We start from the raw sequence: 21170 nt of genomic DNA, 5'->3' as shown, positions 1-21170 counted from the left end.
GAAACTGGGACCTCTGAGATCTTCTTTCGTCACATTACTTCAACCTTTCTAATTCGACTTGTTGTTGGCATACTGTTGCTATTGAAGCTTTTCTGTCGCAGGACTGGAAAATAGCCCTAACTAAATTTGATGTCTCATCTCAAAATACCTATAACTTTCTGCGAATCTATAATCCTTTTCCACCGAGGGGGAAAATGGAATCTAGTTCTACATATAGCTTTTGGAAAATCCCAAGGAGCTTCAGTCTTGGGTTTCAATTGACGACTCACCTTGTCATTGTCACAACCAACTCACAACAATTTAGAAGAATATAACATCCTCCTCTTGGGAACAGCGTGAATAGACCGCACAACCCACTTTTGTATAGGTGTGCTGCTTTGGTTATGCTACTTTGGTTATGCTACTTTGGTTATGCTACTTTGGTTATGCTACTTTGGTTATGCTACTTTGGTTATGCTACTTTGGTTATGCTACTTTGGTTATGCTACTTTGGTTATGCTACTTTGGTTATGCTACTTTGGTTATGCTGCTTTTGATTGCGAATGCTTCGGTTATGATAGTCAAGTCTTGTTGAAGTGGAAGAAACTTTGAAGACACCAAAACATCTACATACATGTGTTAGATTGAGCCGATAGAGAATGGGAAAAAATAAGAGACAGCTTATAGGAGAAAACTACCAGAAGCCACAGTGAAAGTGAGTCATTGTGTAGCACAAATGTTGAGGAAGATAATCTGTGAAGGGTCAATAGCTGAAGTTGTTTGTTGGCATTTGTTTGGTAACATGTGACCGGCTTCAGTCCTACTACATATAGGTTGTTTACTTTCCTTTCCTCTTTGACCATCCTCTCTCACCATCCATCCCCTCTCACTGTCCCTGTCCATCCCCTCTCACCATCCATCCCTTCTCACCATCCATCCAAGAGATCTCATCTCAATATCTATCCCCCAGACTACGTAATCTTTGCATAAGTTCATGTGATATCACAGTTTGAGAGGACTTCGAGCACTCCCTCACTTCAGCCTTGTCAAGTACGGTCTTCCCAAGCGAATGTTCCAGGTCTCTTGGGCGTCCCTCAAAAAGCAAAATGGCTCAAAATTCTGTGCGAAGCTTGAAAGGCGGCATCAAAAAGTAAGTATTATGGCTGAAGGTTTTTCTTTACTGCTACGTACTAAGTTGACTCAGCATTCAAGGACCGATAGTGACAATCTTGGTCGGGCCCTCAAAGGAGCCTTTCCATGTTCATGAATCAACAATATGCACGTCCTCACTGTTTTTCAAAAGGGCCATGTCTGGGCCGTGGAAGGAATCCGAAGAACACACTCTCGAACTCCCGGAAGATGACCCCCAGATATTCGCTCTATATTCACACTGGCTTTACGTTGCCAAGATCCCTGTGATTGCCGAAGCTATCGAAGGGGCAACAAGGGAAGAACCAGAAAAGAACAGTGCCCAGGAGTATTCTGATCTCTTCAAGGCATATGTGCTTGGTGACAAGTTGCTCGATGCCAAGTTTCAAAATTCGGTTATCGACGCGATTGTCGAAAAATGCTCTACACCTGATGCACAAGATGGGAGATGTTACTATCCCTATGGAGATGTGATCAACTACGCATACCAAAATACGACCGAGTCCGCTAAAATTCGCAATTTACTTGTGGATATTTACGTGGACAGTGCGCTAACCGGATGGCTCACCAGAGAACTTCCACAGGAATTTCTCTATTCGGTCGTTAAAGGTCTCATCAAGAAAAGATCCCCTCACACCAAGCACATCAGAGCACCCGAGTATTATGTGCACCCCTCGGGAAATTGACCAAGCAGGCATTAGGGTTCAATTCCAGCACCTCTATGGCTTTTCGAGTGTGGCAACGTCACCAATCTCCACCGGGCCTTTCTGACTTCACTCGTCTTCCAACTTTGTTATGAATGAACTCTACTCAGCTCTGCTTTCCGGGTTACACATCTCTATCGGACCTATGGATCTGCATATAGAGAACTGAGCTTGTGGCTGAACTTCCAACAACTTTCCCTTGAAGATCAGGTTTCCCACGAATCATCATGTTGCATTTTCTTTTATCTTCTTTGTTTCTAGCCAGCTTCTGAGGCAATACCATTTTCTTCTGTCTGATTTGGCCTTGATTTGAGGTACTGGATCGTCTGTTCTCAGCAAACACCGACAAGAGGGCTCATCATGCAGAGAACTGAGATCAGTTTTCGATTTGTATATGCATATCTGAGCTATCCCCGATTTAGCTAAAATGCAAATGCCGGCTTAACCCAAAAGCTCCTAATCAGTAATTACAAATATAATTACGGCTCTACTACGATGTCTTTTTAATGTCTTTTTAATATATTCTTTATGGCACCTTGGGCTAGTCTTGGCATATTCCAAAATTAAAGACCCGAAAACAAAGCGGCACTTGGACATGGACTATCACAATCTAAGCGTCTAGTCCGATACTGCCGCGGTCAAACATCCAATGTGGGTTAGGGCCGTGTACGGTAGCCACTGGTGTATGCTGGCCTTCTTCCTATTGGCGTTGCCAAGTACCCCGTCTTCTAACTAGTCCGATGCTGCTATCACCAAGTCATTGCGCTAATGTTTTCTGTCAGCTCCCCATTTTCGTCAGGCACGAGCCACTCAAAACGAGTTCAATCCAACCAATTACCCCTCAGTAACTCCACACCGACCGAGTTGGTCAAATGATAGTCCATATTGCATATGATTATTTCTCCGCTATAATAATAGAGATGATTCCTGGAAAATCTGACATGGATTCTTTTGCAATTTTTTCCTTTGGAATTTTGTATTCGCTGAGCAACCTTGGAACATGGCCGGTCTATTAGCACTGGGAATAGGTGGTTTGGTAATATATATTGCCGTCAAAAGCATCTATCGGTTGTATTTCCACCCTCTCAGCAAAATTCCCGGGCCAAAACTTGCAGCTATCACAAGCGGCTATGAATTTTATTTCAATGTGATCAAGGGAGGAATGTTCATCTGGGAGATGGAGCGGCTACATGAGATATACGGTCAATACTACCAGGCATATTCAGTATCATCAGTCTAATTTTTCATTAGGACCCATTATACGCATTACCCCTCTTGAGGTGCATATCAAGGACTCAAGCTATTACGATGAGATATATGCCTCTAGCAAGCGCAGACGCGAAAAGGCCGCTGACTTGGTCGCTCGATTCGATCTCAAGGATTCGGGGTTTTCTAGTGTCTCACCAGAAGACCACAGGAAGCGCCGTTCACATGTTGAGAAACACTTTTCAAAGCAAGCAGTCTCCAACATAGAGTATTTAATATATGAGAATATTGACAAACTCGACAATCATTTCAAACGCGCCTTTGAATTCCATAAAGTCATTAGCCTCGATGCAGGCTTTGCTGGGCTGACTTCCGATGTCATTCACAAATATGTCTATGGTTTCAACAGTGGGAACCTTGACCACGATGACTTCAACACGAGTGTGAGAGATGGAATCAATGGACTTTTCAGATACAGTCACGTCTTATTCTTTTTCCCGGTTCTTCAAACTATCATGAACTCGCTTCCGTTGTGGTTGCTCGAAAAGCTTGACCCATTCGTTCATGCATTAGTGAGCCAGAAGTTGGACCTTCTTCGTCGGACAGAGAAATTCCTGCAAAGCAAGTCGTCAAGCGCGGAAATTCGCTCCGTCATGGAAGTTATGTGTGGTCCCAGTATGCCGGAGGACATGCGCGGTGCTGTTCGTCTCAACAATGAGGGATTTGCTATGATCATCGGTGGTACGGAGACAACTGCGCGATCGCTGGTTATTGCGGCATTTCACCTCCTGGAAAAAGAGTCGATCAAAACCAAGTTACGAGAGGAACTGCGGACGGTGATGCCCACTTCTGAGTCTCGACCAACATGGAGGCAGTTAGAGCAGTTGCCGTACCTGGTAAGTACTCCCTTATATGGCGTAATCATGCGTCTTTTTGGGGTCCTATTATAGTCTTAATAACTGACGGATTCCTTTTTGTAGTCTGCAGTCGTGTCGGAGGCATTACGTATGTCTACTGGAATTGCAAATCGATCGGCTCGTGTCGCGCCTAATGAAGCTTTGGTCTACAAGAACCACACCATTCCTGCCGGAGTATGTGAAATCATTGTTACTAGCTCCGATCCCAGAATTTATATTGACATGATCGAAATCTAGACTCCAGTCAGTGAGACCAACTACTTCGTTCTCACGGACCCCGAAATATTCCCCGATCCGCACACATTTGACCCAGAACGATGGCTACGTGCCGCTGCGAAAGGGGAGCATTTGGATAGATATATGGTCAACTTTTCCAAAGGCAGTCGGATATGTGTGGGCATGAAGTATGTTCCTTGAATCTCTCTCCTTCCTTCCCAATCTCTAATCGACGTGATGCAGCCTGGCCTACGCGGAGCTGTTTCTTGTACTGGCGGCTTTTATTCGTCGTTTTGACATGGAACTGTTTGAGACAAGCGAAAAGGATATCGCTTTTGCGCGCGATTTTGGAACCCCATACCCCGATAAGGGAAATGCCCGTGTGCGAGTTATGGTCACGAAGGTGATCGAGGAGTGAGCATTTTTCACCGTAATTCAATGTCAGTTTCAATTTGCAAGAAAGAAGAGGTCAAAGGAGGATAACAAGGCTTAGTGTCCTCAAACCTAGAAATATGAACTATATTATGACCCACTGAATAAATATTGAAAGAATCGATGCAGTGTTAACCGATACTCGAGACAAGTCATGCGCAGGTGGACACTGAAACGATAACCCGTATACAATAAAACCGAAAAGGGGAAGAGAACAACGTTATCTCCGCTAAGTCCGAAAGCTTGTGCAACTTTATTTTGGAAGGAGCTGGGCATTTGGGCACTGGCATTCCTTGTTCCAGCAAAAGGGCACATTCCCCGAGTTCCCATCTTCCATCCTTTCATCGCGTCCTGGTTCAAGACATCCAAAATGCCTTCGGATAATCACGTCAAAGCGGCCTTGTCTCTCATTGAGGACAAGTCCAAAGTCCTTGGCTTGACCATTGGCACCCATGAGAACGTGCAGCCAGGAACATACCTCCCCCGCAAGAGTACGGACCAGTCCATTCCCTGACATCCTTTCCCCTTCTCTATTCCCCAAGTCGTGTGACAGGCAATCGGAATATGAACTGACAAAAACCACAGCAGCTCAAGAGCCCCCGAAGCTCTCTTTCACCGGCGCCAATCCCACTAGCACCTACCTGGTCGTGAGCTTGGACATTGACGCTCCTTTCACTTCCTTCAGAATCCTGAGCCCCATCCTTCACTGGATACAGTCCGATATCAGGGTCACCAGCGAGGGTGCGCTCGAGTTCGACGCGCCCTTCGTCGCCAATTACATCGGACCTTCTCCCCCTCCCCTGAGCGCACCCCATCGGTACCTCTTTTTCCTGTACGAACAGCCTGCAGACTTTGATCTCACGGCCCATGCACCTGCTGGTGGCAAGAAGCTTGGCAATTCGAATCGCATCCGGTACGATCTTGATGCTTGGGCAGAGCAGATCAAGCTTGGTCCTCTTGTGGCTTTCAACTATTTCACCTGCAACTAGCCGGCTTTTCATCAACCTTAATCGGATTGTGGTTTGATGAAGTTCGAAAGGGAGGATATGGCGTTTCTTGTGGCCGTTTTCATACCCAAGTTTACGGGGACAACCTGGTCTCACTAATTGTCAACCAATGGATGTTACTTTGCTTTGGTTAAATTAATCAACAACTCTCAATTTTCTAACTCAAGACACTATACTGCAAATACTGAAGGATCCACACATGTATCTTCTGTTGTTTCTGGTATTTGGCTGTAATAGATGCACAAAGTGCTTCTCGATGAGCCACTTGACCTGTAAATTTGCTAGATGTTTTTGGGTATGTATGTGCTTTACATCCCTCAGCCTCAGGGCGTCAAAGGAGAAGTCCGGGAGCTTGAAATGGCATCTGATCATCTCTTTGTCGATTGTTTGTCTGACAATGCCATTATTGCAGTGCCGTCAATAGTTTAAAAGGGTAATCCGCTTCTCCCACAACGATGTTCTGGGTTTAATTTCATGGGTACTTCGTCTTTGGTTCTCTTTTGGATGCCCTCATAGAGCTAGAATTAGTGTGGATCTTTTTTTCATCGGGGAAAATGACTTCCAACAAACCGGTAGACAAGCTGGCCGACAATCTGAAGGGGTTGGTCATCGGCGCCAGTGGTACAATCCCTGGATATCAACATGGTATGTTTTCTTCAAATCAAAGCAGAGTCAAAAAGAGAGAGAGAGAGAGAGAAAGAGAGAGGCATTTCCTAGATATCATTTGATGAATGACACCTCGTTATGTAGGAGAAATCAAGCGGATGGTCGAAAAATGTGGCGCGAAGTTTGCATCGATGAACATCCGCGAATGTACTCATTTGGTGACAACCGAGGAAAATATCAAGAGAAAGTTGAAAAAGAGTTAGTAGCATCAGGTTTCGCATATCCTGATATAAGCGTCAACTAACAGGGTGGTTTCGTTTCAGTCAATCGGGCTCGTGAACTAGTAGGCTGCCAAATCGTGAACATTGATTGGCTGCTCAAGAAGATTGAAAAGCACATTCCAGAGAGTGTTCAGAAAAAGATACTCAAGAACGAGAAAAATCAAGGCAAAAAGCGTGAACGGGAATCTTCGCCTGGGGACGACAATGGCAGCGCTTCAAAGAAAACGAAGGATGAAGAACAGATCAACCTCAAGAGGCTGACTGATTTGGTTGACGAGAAATACCCAACACCGAGTTAGTGATGGGATATAGTATTCTTATAAGACTTGAATGTTTAACATTTTTGCTCTTAGGTAGTGCGCTTTCCGTTTTCCAGGACGACACGGGATTGATATGGGATGCCACGTTGGTCAGACCTGGTGTGGAAAAACAAGTCGAAGTTGTGCGCATCCAACTTCTCGTTCATGGCCAGTCACAAATGTTCCACACCTGGGACTTGCGTTACCAATTTGGATCATCTAAGGAATCAAATTCAATTGGAAATGTAGGAAGCCTCGACTCGGCCAAGCGCATGTTTAAGGCGAAGTTCAAGTCGCTCAGTTATCTAGCTTGGGAAGTCCGACATGCTTTTCCCCGTCCTAAAGCCTGGGTTTTCCTCGAAATGCATCACAGGGAGGTCCCCATCTTCACCAGCGAGACCAGCCAGTTGCCTGCAAGCGTTGAAAATGTTTTGAAAATCATCTTCACATCAGGAAACTTGAAGAACTACGTCACTTTCCTAAACAATCACGGACGCAACGTTTTGCTTGAAAGCAAAGTGGACATGAAAAAGCTTCTGGTTGGGATTGAAGTTTTGGGCAAGCTGATGGAGCTCACCAACCCTCAGCTGGCACCTGGCGACCACCGTTCCAAAGCGAAGAAGAGATTGTGCACGATCTACGAAAGCTTGATTCTCACAAACCTGACTCTTTCAGACACCAATGATACCGTCAGACAGGAATTGGAATCCCTCGATCTCTTACTCAAGTTGCACGATGCCAGCGAGATTCTGGAAAAGAAAACCCAGTCTTCCTCATTGGCCATGAGCCAAATATCCCAAGTACTTGGTCTGGCAAAGATGCTCCCAGGTATCTATTTTTTATAATTTGTTGAATGCTTTGCAAAAGAACCAAGGCATGAAGCTAATGCTTGTCCCTTGTTGATAGTGAGGGGGAATTCCACAGAGTTCAAGATGCTCCGGGAGTACCTGGAAAAAACTTCCAGTCCACTCCACCCGTATCAATTCAAGGTAAGCTGCCTTCAAATTATATTGGTGAAAGCTCAGTCTAACGCTTTCGCATTTCTAGGAGGTCATCGGCGTGTTCCGTCTCGAACGTGCTGGGGAAGCAGAGCGCTTTGCCCAATGGGAAAAGGCAAACCTTGCTAATACTGGAAACCGGCGACTTCTATGGCATGGCTCGGTGTCTAGCAACATTGCAGGGATCTTGAGTCAAGGACTGCGTGGCGATGGAATTGTCAGTACCGACGGGAAGGACTTCGTTTCTGGGGTATACTTTGCCGACATATCCACCAAGTCGGCGGGATATTGCCGACAGCAAGGGGAAGCCTTGATGTTGCTATGTGAAGTCGAGCTGGGCACAACCTCGGCCATTTCAGTTCACTATACTGGCAGCACTGTCCATAAAGCATGGCGTGATGCTGGATACATTCACTCGGATTTCAAGGGGTCCTGGGTGCCAGATGTTCACGCCGGAACAACCACTGCAAGCGACAGTGATGGCTTTAACCACTCTGAGTATGTCGTACAAAACCCAGCACAGATTCGTCAACGGTATCTGTTCCACGTCAAGATTTTTTGAAATGTCAAGGACTTTAGGGTGAAGATGTTTGAGGGTTTTGATTTGGGAACTACAGAATGTTAAACTTTTCCTCTCCGAATGTGTCTGAACTTATGCTAGTGCAATACAATGTTGGATGTTCTCTATTACATCGGGTAGTAGATGAATATGCTGAATGTTGTATAGGTATAAAATAGCTAGGGCATTGAATATCAGGTGGTTATGTCTTGGCACTTCCGAGGTTCCCCTCACCCCGCTTACACTTGGGATCTACAACGTACATTTTCTTCCAAGGTTGTGACTCTTCTCTCGGGGATTTTTTTTCCACTGTCCCCGATTTGTTCACGCCATGATTCATTTGTGTACCGCAGCTCTGGTAGTAACTGCTGCGGCGCAGTACTTTCCGCCCATACCAGATGGGTTGAAGGTAGTTGAATCGCAGCATCAAAAGGGAGTAAAGATTTCATACAAACAGGTGCGATTCCTTCCAAATTCCTATCCAAAGATGACATGGGCGTTTATATCACAAAATCTTCTACTGATAAATTGCACAGCCTGGGATCTGTGAAACAACTCCCGGGGTGAGATCATATTCGGGTTACGTCCATCTACCCCCAGGCTCTTTGGATGATGTAAATGTTGATCAAGACTACCCGATCAATACTTTCTTTTGGTTTTTCGAGTCTCGTCATAACCCAAAGAATGCGCCACTGTCCATATGGATGAACGGAGGTCCAGGAAGTTCCTCTATGATTGGCCTCATGCAGGAAAATGGACCCTGTATAGTCAACGAGGATTCCAATTCCACAGAGCTCAATCCCTGGTCCTGGAATAACTATGTCAATATGCTGTACATTGACCAGCCAAATCAGGTCGGCTTCAGTTATGATGTCCCGACCAACGGTACCTTTGATCAAGTTCAAGGTGCCTGGAACTTGTCGAAGTGGGTCGGGGTTCCCAAGCAGAATAACACTTTCTACGTCGGCACGACAGCTAGCCAAGATAAATCAACGGTAGCCAATAGTACGGCGAACTCCGCGCGGTCACTATGGCACTTTGCTCAGACCTGGTTCACCGAGTTTCCACATTACAAGCCCCATGATGAGCGGGTTAGCATCTGGACTGAGTCATACGGCGGTCGCTATGGCCCATCTTTCACTGCCTTCTTCCAGGAACAAAATGAGAAAATAAAAAATGGCAGCATCCATACCCCGGGGGAATCACACTACATTCACCTGGATACACTGGGCATCATCAATGGCTGCATCGATCTCCTCGTACAGGAACCAACGTATCCAGTAATGGCATACAACAATACCTACGACATCGAGGCGATCAACAAGACCGTATATGACCATGCCATGGATGCATGGAGTCGCGCCGGCGGATGCAAAGACCTGATCACGCACTGTCGCGCGCTGGCTGCAGAGGGCGATCCGCAAATGTACGGCAACAATGAAACCGTCAACAAAGCGTGCCAAAACGCCGACAAAGTCTGTAGCAACAACGTCGAAGGTGCATACATAGAGTATGCAGACCGCGGCTACTACGACATCACCCACAAGAACCCAGACCCTTTCCCACCGTCCTACTACTTGGGTTGGCTGAACCAGCACTGGGTGCAAGGCGCACTGGGCGTCCCGATTAACTTCACCGAATCAAGCAATGGTGCCTACAATGCTTTCCAAACTGTCGGAGACTATCCGCGTTCCGACGTGCACGGCTACCTCGAAGACCTGGCGTATGTGCTCGACTCCGGTATCAAGGTCGCTCTCGTCTACGGTGACAGCGACTACGCTTGCAACTGGATTGGGGGTGAAGACGCCAGCTTGCTGGTCAACCATGCTGGTGCTTCTGGTTTCCGCTCTGCCGGGTACACGCCTCTACGCACGAACTCCTCGTATATCGGCGGCCAAGTCCGGCAGCATGGCAACTTTTCTTTCACTCGTGTCTACAATGCTGGTCATGAAGTCCCGGCCTACCAGCCACAGACTGCATATGAGATCTTCTACCGTGCGCTCTTCAACCGCGATCTGGCCACAGGCAAGATCAATACTGCAGGTAATGGCTCATACACCACACAGGGGCCTGCATCTACTTGGCATATCAAGAACAAGGCCTCGGAGAGTCCAGATCCGGTCTGTTATATCCTTGCTTTGGAGTCGACTTGCACTGAGGATCAGATTGCAAGTGTGATCAATGGCACAGCTGTTATTCGTGATTATGTCGTTGTGGATGGAAAGTTCAAGTAGATTTCATGCAAGCTTTGTGCACATTATTGTTCCTTGTGTATCTTACTAGCACATGCATAAAATGACATATAGAACCTTGTATTCTTCTATAAGTGAGCTCTTGTGTGGCCATGTCCTCGCATGTTCAGTATTCAATACGCTCTTCGCCTGTAGCCAAGGCACATATCTCGAAACATACTTGGTCGGATGGCTCGATGATGACTCGGTCAATCCAAGAAGGTCAAGACTGACACACAATTGAGTATCTCATATTTTGAACACGATAGGAGGACCCGGGGGTTTCACAAGCCGTCACAGCCCTGTAGGTATTGCATCGCATGGAGGTTCGCGTCGTGCGGGTTCGGCCCGAGCCGTTGTGGCACCTGATTCGACGAATGGCGGCTCTGAAAACCGGGTCCCTGGATTCCGCCAAATCCCCTAGTAACGTCTCGTGAGTTAGCGTGAGTTTCGGACATGATCCTTTGTGTCTGAATACTTATCATCCTAACAGGGTGTCCACCACCAGACAGTGTAACAACCCCCATTGTTATTCTGGTCGTCTCCAAATCTGATCGTATTGCTTTTGATCTCAGTAGAATAGGGAGCATAGTCATGGAGGATGACGTCGGTTCTCTAGCCGTGGTCTTGTTCGACGGCAAAGATGGTTGTAAAATGTCGAGACTGGGGTAATATCCTAGGTCCGTGACTTTGCCCTAGGGGGCATTCAGAATCATCCCAGTAGTCTGATTCGATCCGAACAAGAGCCCTCTTCGGAGGAAGTGCTTGCGTGCCCTATGGAGTACTCGATTCAAAGTCCAGTCCATGCATTGAACAACGACGCGTATCCCGTCCCCTACTAGAAGCCATACAAAGCAGGTGTAAGGCGGCAGGCAACTCCGAGTGGACAATCGGTCAAAACAATATGGGACTCCCTCATCAATCGGTGCACGTCGGCGAGATCGCAGTGAGGGTATTGGATAATAAGGCCTGTTTGATCTAGTGGTCAGAATCTGCCAAGTGTTAGCCTATTTGCTCATGAGATGAGAGGATCAATCCTTTGGTGTGAGTCAATCATAAGGGCAACACTTGCCTGAGACATCAGGTAGAACATTGAAACTTGAAGAGGGAAGATGTACTGTATGTGACTTCCCAAAGCAATTATTGAGACCAAACTGCATCCATGGATGTTTAGAGATAGACTAAGCTGTGATATCATGAGGCTCATAATGAGGAGACACCCAAGTACCCATATACCTGCCCCGATCATGTGCCTTCCCTTTCAGTCAAAAATCGTCACCTACCCCAGTTTCCTCGTCCTTAAGCCACTGGGAAAATATAAATACCTGCCCCCTCCCCCCATCTCTCTCTCTTCTTTCTTTCTTCCCTCTTCAACACTCCGGGCCCACATTGCACTCCGTGGTTCCCTGGACACCCACTATTTTTTTGAACTTCCTCAGCTCTCAGGGTCATATTCAACATATGTCTCCTGTTGTCCGGTGAGGACTCTGACGGGTCTTCTGTAGGCGGCCTAGGCTAGGCTGCGAATGGCACGAAGCATGTATATGCGGGCTACCTACACGCTATCTTCGGATGCTTCCGGTGCTTTGCTATGACCTCTGCGGATACAGACTGTACGTGTCTAGGTGCTCCCGTTGTCCGTCAGGAGCTGAACCAAGGGGCTCTGTTCTCATCTCCTTTTACGTGCTCTTTGAGCCAATTTTTCGTGCTTACCTTACAGTATAGCTCTCTCTGTTGTCCAATGCCTATTCCCTCTTGTGTTTGTCCCTATTGTCTGTTCCTCCTTTCTTCAAAGTTCTTCCCCCCAACCCAACCCAGCTGCACGGGTCCTGTGTGCGGCACCTGAGCAAGACTTGCACCTTTACGTGGTGCTCAGGATGAGTAGCCTTTATGGTGAAACCAAGCAAGTCCTCATTATCTAGAACTGCAATAGAACTTAGTATTGGATACTTCAATATGTACTGTGCTTTTGTAAATGATCATGTAGTAACCTATGGACTGGTAGTTTGACTTGCACTGTGTAAACAACCTTGGCCTGCAATAAATATAAGATATTTGATGGTGCCTACACTTCCAAAATTTCACTTAAAAAGTCTGTGTTGCGTCAAACCTGGCTACAGACCTATGTACTCCCAGCTTTCATGTCAAACCCCTGTCCCTACACTTGTCTTTTCAAATTCCCGTTGCCACGACGAACCGATACACGTCTTCACTAACACCTGATTTCTCTCACAGTGAGTGTGCACAAATCGGTCAGACCCCTTCTATTCAACCAGACTCAGACTCCTGGAGTGTGGCACCTCGACCTCGACAAGCATCTCCATGTAGGACCTGCTAATGTTGGATATTATAGACAACGAACCTTCCTGCATCTAACAAATAAAAACGACCGAAATGGCATTTCCACGCCGGTTTGGCTGGCTCGCAAGACCGTCGCTCTTTGCTGATCCTCAACAGCTCCGACTGGGCCCAAACGCGAAGGCAGAAACCAGAAACCAATGAACAAACCCAGCCTCGACCATAACATATAACAGAAATCAATGCCCGGCATGTACTTTGAAGTATCCATGGCCACTTTACCGGGTCTTCTTACAAAATGGTGGCGAAACATGCCATTGTGCAAGGAAAATGAGACCATGAAACCATGACTATGGAACTTCGACCACCTCGACACCAGGCATGACTTACGCAAAGCACCCTCTTGTACAAATGAATTCGCTCTCATTTCAGAATCTGCATTTACTGACCGTGGGACCCTTCTGGGCGGCAAGATACCATTCTGAAGGTGTGGCAGATTTGTCAATCACTTGTTTGGGAGCTGGCGTGATGGTCTTTTGCTTTCGGGCCTCTGATGATGTACTATAAAGTCATCAAGATCAATTCTCACATAATTGCAATCAAATCTTGCTATCACTCTGTCACTTCGTATTCTACTTGTGTATACTGCAATTCAATCCAATGTTGTCACCATGATATGACGACAACCTAGTGTCATGCAACATCACCTAATTGACTACTCTAGGAAACAATAATGTTTTACTTTCCCCTTTTCGGAACTACACGCACGCAAAGCTCTGGTCACAGGTCAGGTGCCACTCACTTTACTTACATGTGTCATATGTGTGCACCCTAGGAAAACATTTGGAGCCCTACGATACGGCGGAGATGCCCCCTCGCTTCTTTTTGATTGACATACATACACAACTGAGTGGTGATAGGTGGAAGACTAGGCTGTCTTATCATCAACTGGCGCTTTAGATGTACCGCATCCAACTAAACGGGGGAAAAGGTCAATGCTAGTGAATAAACCATCCAGTATCATATAAACCATTCATTCTTTCTTGTCATGCGCAGTCTCAGCCCGTTTATTTCCTACTCCAGACGACCAAGCAACACGAGCAAGCCGCCAAAGCACCCACATGAACCCAAGAGAGATAACCACACAAGTGCCAAACTCGATATACTTACCCTGGAAGTAGCCATCCTCGCCCTCAAGTCGTAGAACCGGCACATCGATCTCCTCAACAAGACGGTCACTCGCAGGCTGAAGCTGGTAGAATAGGGTCCGCGGACCGAACAAGCCGTCCCAGCCGAGATTTGTGCGGTCGAAGGGGTTCACACCCATCTTCGTGTCGTCCTCGGTAGTACAGGCCCAGAAGACGACAGGCCATGGAATGTGGGCAGTGCAGTGTCCTGTTTCGGAGGGTGGCAGGTAGCGCAGGTGTAGAGGAATAGTGGCAGTCCAATTTGAGGGGTCTGGTGTGCTGGCCACGTCCTCGGCTTCTAGGGGGGTTGCTAGTTCAAGAAGCCAGTTTGAGCCCCAGCGCTGTACAACCCAGTCTGGGGCTTCAAGATCCATTTCGCCTGCTAAGGCACGCAGGCCTACGAGATTGTGTGACTCTAGGAAGAGTGGATCTGTTGTTGCGAGCTGGTATTGATCTCCGAATATGACGGAGGGGAGTGTGAGGTATGTGTGTAGAGCGCAGGTTGCGTCGCTGGGTGCTGGGGGTCGTTTAAGGGATGATCGGGGCATGGATATGGACATTGTTGGATGGAGACCAGTTGGGGGAGCGAAGGAGACGGCGTAGCTCGATGGTTCAGTCAGAGGTTGGTGGCGGGAGGGGAATGAGAACATGGTTGGTTCTGTACAAGGGTTAGTGGGCCATTCCGGATAAGGAGAGTTAGACAAAAGGCAAGCGATATGAGAAACGCCGAGGGCACATACTTAGCTTCTTGTCCTGCCCGACAACCGCTAACAGCCCGCCCATCTTGATATCCTCTGGCTCAAGCCCTGCGTCGGCGCCCAAGAGACCGAACTCCACTTGATCGGCAGCGGATGCTGGCTTCTGAAACTGATCCGTCCAACCGCCTGTCGGTGGACTGGTCCAGAGCCCAGACACAGTTAAAGCGTGTGAAACACTGTCATAGTCGACATCGACCGAGTCCGCAGAGAGGAGAGCATCGGCCCGGGTGTGGCACTCGGGGCCATCTGTACGACTCTGGTCACAGACAGTGTTCTGAATATAATTGACTAGAGGCTGGATCGAAGGGAGGTGGGTGTAATATTGTAGAGAGGCCGAGGAAGCGAATCGTGTCGAGAGAAGCGGGGGGATAATGAACGAATCCTATATAGCAGATTCCGGGTTAGATGGAACACGTCCAAAACATGGCCAGGGATTATCCCCGAAGGAAAAGGAACAATCTCGAAATACCTCCTGTTTCAAACAATCCTTATATTGAGCGTCTTTGTTGGGCGCGACTACCGTGCGGAGCAGCGTGCACAATGCCTCCCTATCGATAACCAAATCAGTCAATCGCATTTCCCCCAAACCCAAGATGTAGAAATGAGCTCACGAAGATGATTCCGGCTGGAGCGGAGTATAATGCACATGGAGACCAGGCGAAACCCGGCTACTGAATGGCACGACAGCATCAAAAGACCTCTCGGAGGCCCAGCGGAGGTGGAGCTCATGAGATTGCTCGAGGACAGCACGCAACTAAACGAAACAAAATAACCAGATTAGCGTTGCTCAATTCTCGACAGATTCTGCGATCGACAATCCCTTCTCACCTCCTCTGGAAGTTCGTGCAGTCCGACCGTAATGCGGTCCTCCCGCGCGGCGTCCAGGCCGCGGACGGAGAGGGATGATGCGGTTAGCACAGCTTGCTGGGGGTCAAAGCCGGCATCGACGCGCTGGATGAAGGTGATTCTTCGTTTCATGGTTTATGTAAACAAATCAAGGGATATCGGGTAAAACAAAAGTAAACAGAAGTGACGAATTCCAGGGTTGATTTCTCCAAGGTGTCACTGGTTTCTCCGCATTCGCTCAATTGGGTTAGACTGCAACTCATGGTATATTACGCTATTTGAGCACAACTTCACCTGCCCAGGTCGGCAACCTTGTATTCATATTCATACATAAAAACTAGCCTGTCTAATAAAAGGACCTATTAAAAAACCTCATACAAAAGTTTGTTCGTGTCATTGTCATTAAATACTCCGCCCCCTTTCACCCCAAACGCCAGGTATATGCAATTGGATTAGATCCTTTTAGGGCAGCACGTCCCGGAGAATGTCTTTTTGGGAGCTGGTCAAGCTAGTGGGGAAACTAACGTTGGCGCGGATGACCAGGTCGCCGCGGTCGCTGGGGTTCTTGGAGTTCACCATGCCTAGACCGGGGTAGCGCTCTTCATGCCCGGGCTGGGTTGGACCGGGCTTAGACACTCGGATTGACTTTCCGTCGATGGTGCGAACAATGCGGTCCCAGCCTGTCAGTGCTTCCTTCAGGCTGAGATCGACCGTTGTGATAAGATTATCACCAGAACGCTTGAAAGTAGGATGATCGATCTGTAAGGGGTTGTTAGTAATGATTCATCAAGTGTCTTTGGCACAGCCAGGAGGAATCTCATACCTCTTTTACAATCAGATGAACATCCTGCCGTCCCCCTTCTTCCTGATCCCCAATATTTCTGTACTTGATCTTCGAGCCAGCACGCAGTCCAGGCTTGATGTTGGCTTCCAAAGTCACCTCCTTGGTAGTGAGCTTGCCCGTACTGTCAAAAGCCTTGCTCTTCGTCTTGACCTTTTTAGATGTACCACTGTAAAGTTCCTCCAAAGTTAATGGCAGGTCTTTCTCGATGATAGTTGGCTCAGGTGTAGGTGCGCGTTTCGGTTTCGAGTATCCCGGACGGCTGCTACGGAAGCCGGCGCTGCCGCCACCGCCGCCCATTCCTCCGAGCATGGAGAAGATGTCGTCTTCATCCATGCCGCCCATACCACCCATGCCGCCGCCGTCCTTGGCAAAATTGCGGAAGGTGTCGTTGGCATCGCTGAAACTGAACCCACCCCCAGGACCGGTCGAGAAGTGGAACTTCCGGGTTCCTCCACCGCTGGGCATGCCGAAGTTGAATCCTCCGGGCATGCCGCCTCCGGGCATACCGCCGTCAAAGCCAGTTGCGCCGCCTCCGCCTCCCCCTGGCGGGGGCGGGGCGGGGCCGCCGCGCATCAGGTATTCGAGGCCAAACTGATCATAGACCTTGCGCTTTTCGGGATCGGATAGGACTTCGTAGGCTTGCGACACCTCTGTCGTGAAATTGTTAGTTACGTGTTGAATCCCGAAACTGTGCGGGGTAACGTACCTTTGAATTTATCAGCAGACTGGGAGTTGTCTTTGTTCTTGTCCGGGTGGTGCTTCAATGCTGCCTTGCGGTATGCTTTCTTAATCTCATCTTGCGTGGCATTGGGCTTGACGCTCAAGGCGTCATAGAGCTTGGTCTCGGCAACCATAGTGCGGGGTAAGATTGGGTTTTATGTTTTATGGTAAAAAGGAAAAAGCAGTTCAAAAATCGTGGGCCTCAAATCGGAGGTGCACACTTATGAACCGACGGTGATTTCTGACAGGAAAAAAGAATCCCGCGTGGGAAGTGGGAGATGGTGCGTTGTACTTCGCGAATGATGTAGAAGGTTCGAAGCGGAAAGGCGGATCGTGCGTAATGGAGGGAATTAAGAATTAAAGGAATCTGGAAAAGTACAAGTTGAAGGTCATGAAATTGAAGAAGAAATAAAGCACAAAAGGCTTGTAGCAAAGAAATGTACTTGAATGGCAAGTTGTCTCGAGGAGTGACGTCAGGCTCAAGTCTTGACGTGTGTGACCTGGGACCATCGAAGTTTCGAGAAGCTTCGACATAACAGCAACTCGACTGATACGACTAAACAATATCAGGGGAAAAGTCTCGATAATGTTAATTTTGCTCTTTTTATTCTGCATGAGTTGAAGTCGGAGACTTTTTGAATGCGATCTACACTTCCACCGTTTGTGGAGTATATCAACTAGACATTTGGAGATACCTATGTCTATCTATTCTCTCCCATTTACCATTTATCCCTTCATGCTTCACAATGCTTGCTGGGGTAAAAGAAGGATAAGAAGAAGAAGAAGAAAGGGAAGATGAAAGAAAAGGAAAAGGGGGGGGAGGGTTTATACTGGTTGGCCCGTCGGAATCAAGAAAGAAGGGTTTTTGGTACTCCCCGATGGCAGGAGCAATTGGGAATTGGGGGTGCAGATTGCACCGCACCAGGGAAACTCCGATGAAACCACCTCAAATTCCCATCTCAGGTAACGGCCATGGGACATCCGTCATTAAAAATTGCTCTAGATCAAAGTTCTGCAGACTAGGCATATCAATCATCAAATCACCTAGCCACGAGAACTCTGCATCTGATACCAGTGCATCTGGCGCAGCCTGCTCCTGCCTTTGGCTCTGCTCGGCTAACGCTGTCCGTGCAATGTGCCTATCTTTCTGGTCGTCCATTGGGGCAGCAGCAGCAGCATTGACCCGCAACACCTCGGCAAGAGCACGGGTATCATCCTCCTTTCGCCGCTGGTGCAGCGCAATAAGTAGATATGCCGTAGAATACGCCTCACGCATAGAAATTGTATCATAGGCAGCGAGAACTTCACGCAGAGTCCGCATCGCATCAGCGAGCAGCGCCAACGCAGCCCGATTGTCAATCGCTAGAAGTGAGCAGACGACCTGAAAGGGGACGTTGGCAACTTGGTGCCAGGGGCAGGTGGAGGCAACCATTCCTCGTGCGGCACGGAGCCCGCGGCCTGCCAGTGCAAGGACGCGGTCAAGGAGGTTAGAGGATAATGGGCCGTGTGGATTTAGAGCGCGGAGACGGCGATAAATGCATAGCATTAGGTTGCATTGGACTAGGATTAGCGACGGTTCGGAGTAGAGGAGGTCCAGGACAGAGGTGAGGGCTGTTTCGAGTTCTGGGAGATCTTGTGGTGACGGCCCTGTTGGGTCGAGGTTTTCGGAGAGTGGGAGGAGGTGGAAGAGGTCTGCACGTGGGGCTCGAGGTGGTGCTTGCTGTGGTGGATTGCGGGATGGGGATGTGCTTGTAGGAGAGAGAGCTGTGGCGCCGTGAAGGACAACACGGGAGCGTCCGAGGTCGAAGGAAATCCATGTGTTGAGGTGGCGAGCCATGCCAAAAAGCCTTTGCCGGGTTTCGGGGTTGCTGGTGCCCTGTCCTATATCGTCATCTTGGCTACCGCGTGTCTCGGGCGGTGATGGTTGAAGCAGGCCTGCTGCTTCTGGATCTGAGGTTTCAAGGTGCAATCCTGCCGCTTCGATGAGATGCATCAGTGTACAGCTGGCCATCCATGCAGCATGTGGTGAGGCTGTCATGCGTAGATACGCAGCACGCAACACCCAGCCTGTCACTATGTCAACCGATGGTGTTTCCGCTGTGAGGATGCTCTTATCCAGTAGAATGCGCGCAGTCTCAATGAGTTGAACTTCCGTTGCGATGATCTCGCGCCGAGAAAATAGATACCCAAAGGCAGCCACGCCGCATAGTACTGCATCATAGGGCTGTTCCGCCGAATCAATAGGAGATGACGAAGACTCCCAGCGCTTTACGATTCGAGTAAAGACCACCTTACGGTCCAAAAATGTATAGCATGGATCGACCTTCTCAAAGTAAATCGCTGCTACCCGCCGCATCTCTTCCTGTGGGATGATTTTGGTGATAGTCGTCGGCGTCGGCGCCGTGACAGGCATTGAGGGAAGCGCTGACGATAGTGTTGGCGACATCCGTCTCTCACCGACGTTCCAGGCAAATAATTGCAACCTTGGTGCGTGCGCCGGGTCAATTTTGAGCCCAAGTTTACGAACAAACGCGGCACCAGAATTGGCCTGTAGGGAATGGGTAGCGCCCTCTAAGCTGCTTGTATGGCGGGGGAAGCCTGTACCGTAGCGCTAGCTGCAGCGCTGATAGTATTTGGGACTGCATCGGACCAGCCATCTGTAGGTCGTTCACTGAGTGATAGGCTCGCTCGGTACAGACTATGGGATCTGGCGCGTTTCTTGCGCGCACTGTATTGGCACTCCGCACCAGTTTGGGCGCAGGTGCTACAAGGCTGCCCACCTGAACATTTGCGCTTTCGCGACTGACATGAAGTGCAGGCTAAACGTGAGCGCTTGCGAGGCGTTGACTCGGACATATTTGGAAAACTACGGGGAAAATTGCGGGGAGTGGGAGGGTAAATTGGTGCCAAGCAAATTAGACATCTTCCCTTTTTCAATTTGAACTACACGGAACTACATGTACGAGGTACACTTAGTTTTTTCCCCCTAATTTCGCCATTCTTGGCTTAATCCTTGTATTTGCTTCCATCCGGATATCCCATCATTCCCTCGATCTCCTTCAGATCTGGCATTCCCGCTGGCCCCGGCATATACTGGAGATTGTCCCGAAGGGTCGTGCCATTCCACCATAATTCGTTCTTGTGCAGTGCATCCATAATCATCGGTGCGTCGATATACGTGCGGATCTCGACCATCTGGCCACGATTCCAGCGTGTGAACCAGACATTGATGATATCGAACTTGTCGCCTGTAGTGGGTTAGCAAGTCAGCAATGCTGAAGATAGGAAGATATCTCCTTGCTCACCAGAATTCATCACGCCTTTGAACTGAATCTCCTCCACTGACCATTCAGCGTTACATCCGCCATAGATTCCCTGGGGGTGGATCTCAAACAGATCTGTATGGTCAACAAACAACATGCTGACTCGACGCAGGGCATTGACGTAGAAGTGCATTAGGTCGTAGTAGCGGCCGGCGATCGGGTGATGCCCGACAACGGTGAAGCTGACATTTTTGTGGATCAATGTAAATAGCTTGTTCATATCTTTCTCGAGGTCCTTGAATGAGTCCCAGATGTGCGGTTGAGACGCATATTTGCAATCTGTGGATGGGTTCTCGAACTTGAACCCTTCTCGGTCATGGGGTATCGGGTCGTCCACAACCCCAGTGCCATTGCATTTGCCATCTGGGTCAACAATTCCAGTGCCATCATCACATCCTGACTTCAGAAGTGGGGCCTGGGTGCTGCCTCCAAAACTTGAGAGAATGGAGCGTCCAAAAGTCGCCGAGGGCAGGAGGAATGCCAATAGGGCATAGGATAGATATTGAGATAGAATCATTGTTTTATTTTTGTGAGAACACCAGAGGCTACCTGTCTTGATCATTTTGCCTTGTATTCAAACTGGTTCTTATAGCTGGTGCTACCTTTATTT

General features: G+C 48.3%; 9 protein-coding genes across 9 annotated transcripts; 5 read left to right on the top strand and 4 right to left on the bottom strand.

Moving 5' to 3' along the window:
* Positions 1 to 1085: 1085 nt before the first annotated feature.
* N7471_007362 (uncharacterized protein) lies at positions 1086 to 1814 on the top strand (the record flags this gene model as incomplete). Its single annotated transcript, XM_057280081.1, has 2 exons — positions 1086 to 1129; positions 1184 to 1814. The coding sequence occupies 2 exons, from the start codon at positions 1086 to 1088 to the stop codon at positions 1812 to 1814; spliced, it is 675 nt and encodes a 224-aa protein (XP_057134341.1).
* A 1018-nt stretch (positions 1815 to 2832) lies between these two features.
* Positions 2833 to 4589, top strand: N7471_007361 (cytochrome P450; the record flags this gene model as incomplete). The annotated part of the gene is made up of 5 exons (XM_057280080.1): positions 2833 to 3034; positions 3084 to 3934; positions 4019 to 4129; positions 4193 to 4359; positions 4415 to 4589. The coding sequence occupies 5 exons, from the start codon at positions 2833 to 2835 to the stop codon at positions 4587 to 4589; spliced, it is 1506 nt and encodes a 501-aa protein (XP_057134340.1).
* A 384-nt stretch (positions 4590 to 4973) lies between these two features.
* On the top strand, positions 4974 to 5592 carry N7471_007360 (YbhB/YbcL family Raf kinase inhibitor-like protein; the record flags this gene model as incomplete). The annotated part of the gene is made up of 2 exons (XM_057280079.1): positions 4974 to 5104; positions 5157 to 5592. The coding sequence occupies 2 exons, from the start codon at positions 4974 to 4976 to the stop codon at positions 5590 to 5592; spliced, it is 567 nt and encodes a 188-aa protein (XP_057134339.1).
* A 572-nt stretch (positions 5593 to 6164) lies between these two features.
* N7471_007359 (putative poly(ADP)-ribose polymerase PARP) lies at positions 6165 to 8356 on the top strand (the record flags this gene model as incomplete). Its single annotated transcript, XM_057280078.1, has 5 exons — positions 6165 to 6255; positions 6540 to 6791; positions 6851 to 7624; positions 7703 to 7785; positions 7844 to 8356. The coding sequence occupies 5 exons, from the start codon at positions 6165 to 6167 to the stop codon at positions 8354 to 8356; spliced, it is 1713 nt and encodes a 570-aa protein (XP_057134338.1).
* A 728-nt stretch (positions 8357 to 9084) lies between these two features.
* On the top strand, positions 9085 to 10587 carry cp1 (putative carboxypeptidase S1; the record flags this gene model as incomplete). The annotated part of the gene is made up of 1 exon (XM_057280077.1): positions 9085 to 10587. One exon carries the CDS (start codon positions 9085 to 9087, stop codon positions 10585 to 10587), a length of 1503 nt encoding a protein of 500 aa, XP_057134337.1.
* A 3328-nt stretch (positions 10588 to 13915) lies between these two features.
* Positions 13916 to 15805, bottom strand: N7471_007357 (uncharacterized protein; the record flags this gene model as incomplete). Its single annotated transcript, XM_057280076.1, has 5 exons — positions 13916 to 14727; positions 14810 to 15209; positions 15297 to 15375; positions 15439 to 15581; positions 15656 to 15805. The coding sequence occupies 5 exons, from the start codon at positions 15803 to 15805 to the stop codon at positions 13916 to 13918; spliced, it is 1584 nt and encodes a 527-aa protein (XP_057134336.1).
* Positions 15806 to 16135: 330 nt separating this feature from the next.
* On the bottom strand, positions 16136 to 17371 carry N7471_007356 (putative DnaJ domain protein Psi; the record flags this gene model as incomplete). The annotated part of the gene is made up of 3 exons (XM_057280075.1): positions 16136 to 16432; positions 16497 to 17167; positions 17224 to 17371. The coding sequence occupies 3 exons, from the start codon at positions 17369 to 17371 to the stop codon at positions 16136 to 16138; spliced, it is 1116 nt and encodes a 371-aa protein (XP_057134335.1).
* Positions 17372 to 18183: 812 nt separating this feature from the next.
* On the bottom strand, positions 18184 to 20093 carry N7471_007355 (putative C6 transcription factor; the record flags this gene model as incomplete). Its single annotated transcript, XM_057280074.1, has 2 exons — positions 18184 to 19785; positions 19842 to 20093. 2 exons carry the CDS (start codon positions 20091 to 20093, stop codon positions 18184 to 18186), a joined length of 1854 nt encoding a protein of 617 aa, XP_057134334.1.
* An 82-nt stretch (positions 20094 to 20175) lies between these two features.
* On the bottom strand, positions 20176 to 21077 carry N7471_007354 (uncharacterized protein; the record flags this gene model as incomplete). Its single annotated transcript, XM_057280073.1, has 2 exons — positions 20176 to 20485; positions 20543 to 21077. The coding sequence occupies 2 exons, from the start codon at positions 21075 to 21077 to the stop codon at positions 20244 to 20246; spliced, it is 777 nt and encodes a 258-aa protein (XP_057134333.1). The 3' UTR covers positions 20176 to 20243.
* Positions 21078 to 21170: the final 93 nt, after the last annotated feature.

This window comes from Penicillium samsonianum (genome assembly GCF_028829775.1).
Source record: "Penicillium samsonianum strain IBT 33392 chromosome Unknown utg000004l_segment0_segment0, whole genome shotgun sequence".
In the NCBI taxonomy this organism is placed as follows: Eukaryota; Fungi; Ascomycota; class Eurotiomycetes; order Eurotiales; family Aspergillaceae; genus Penicillium; species Penicillium samsonianum.
This window is presented reverse-complemented; position numbering and strand designations above follow the sequence as displayed.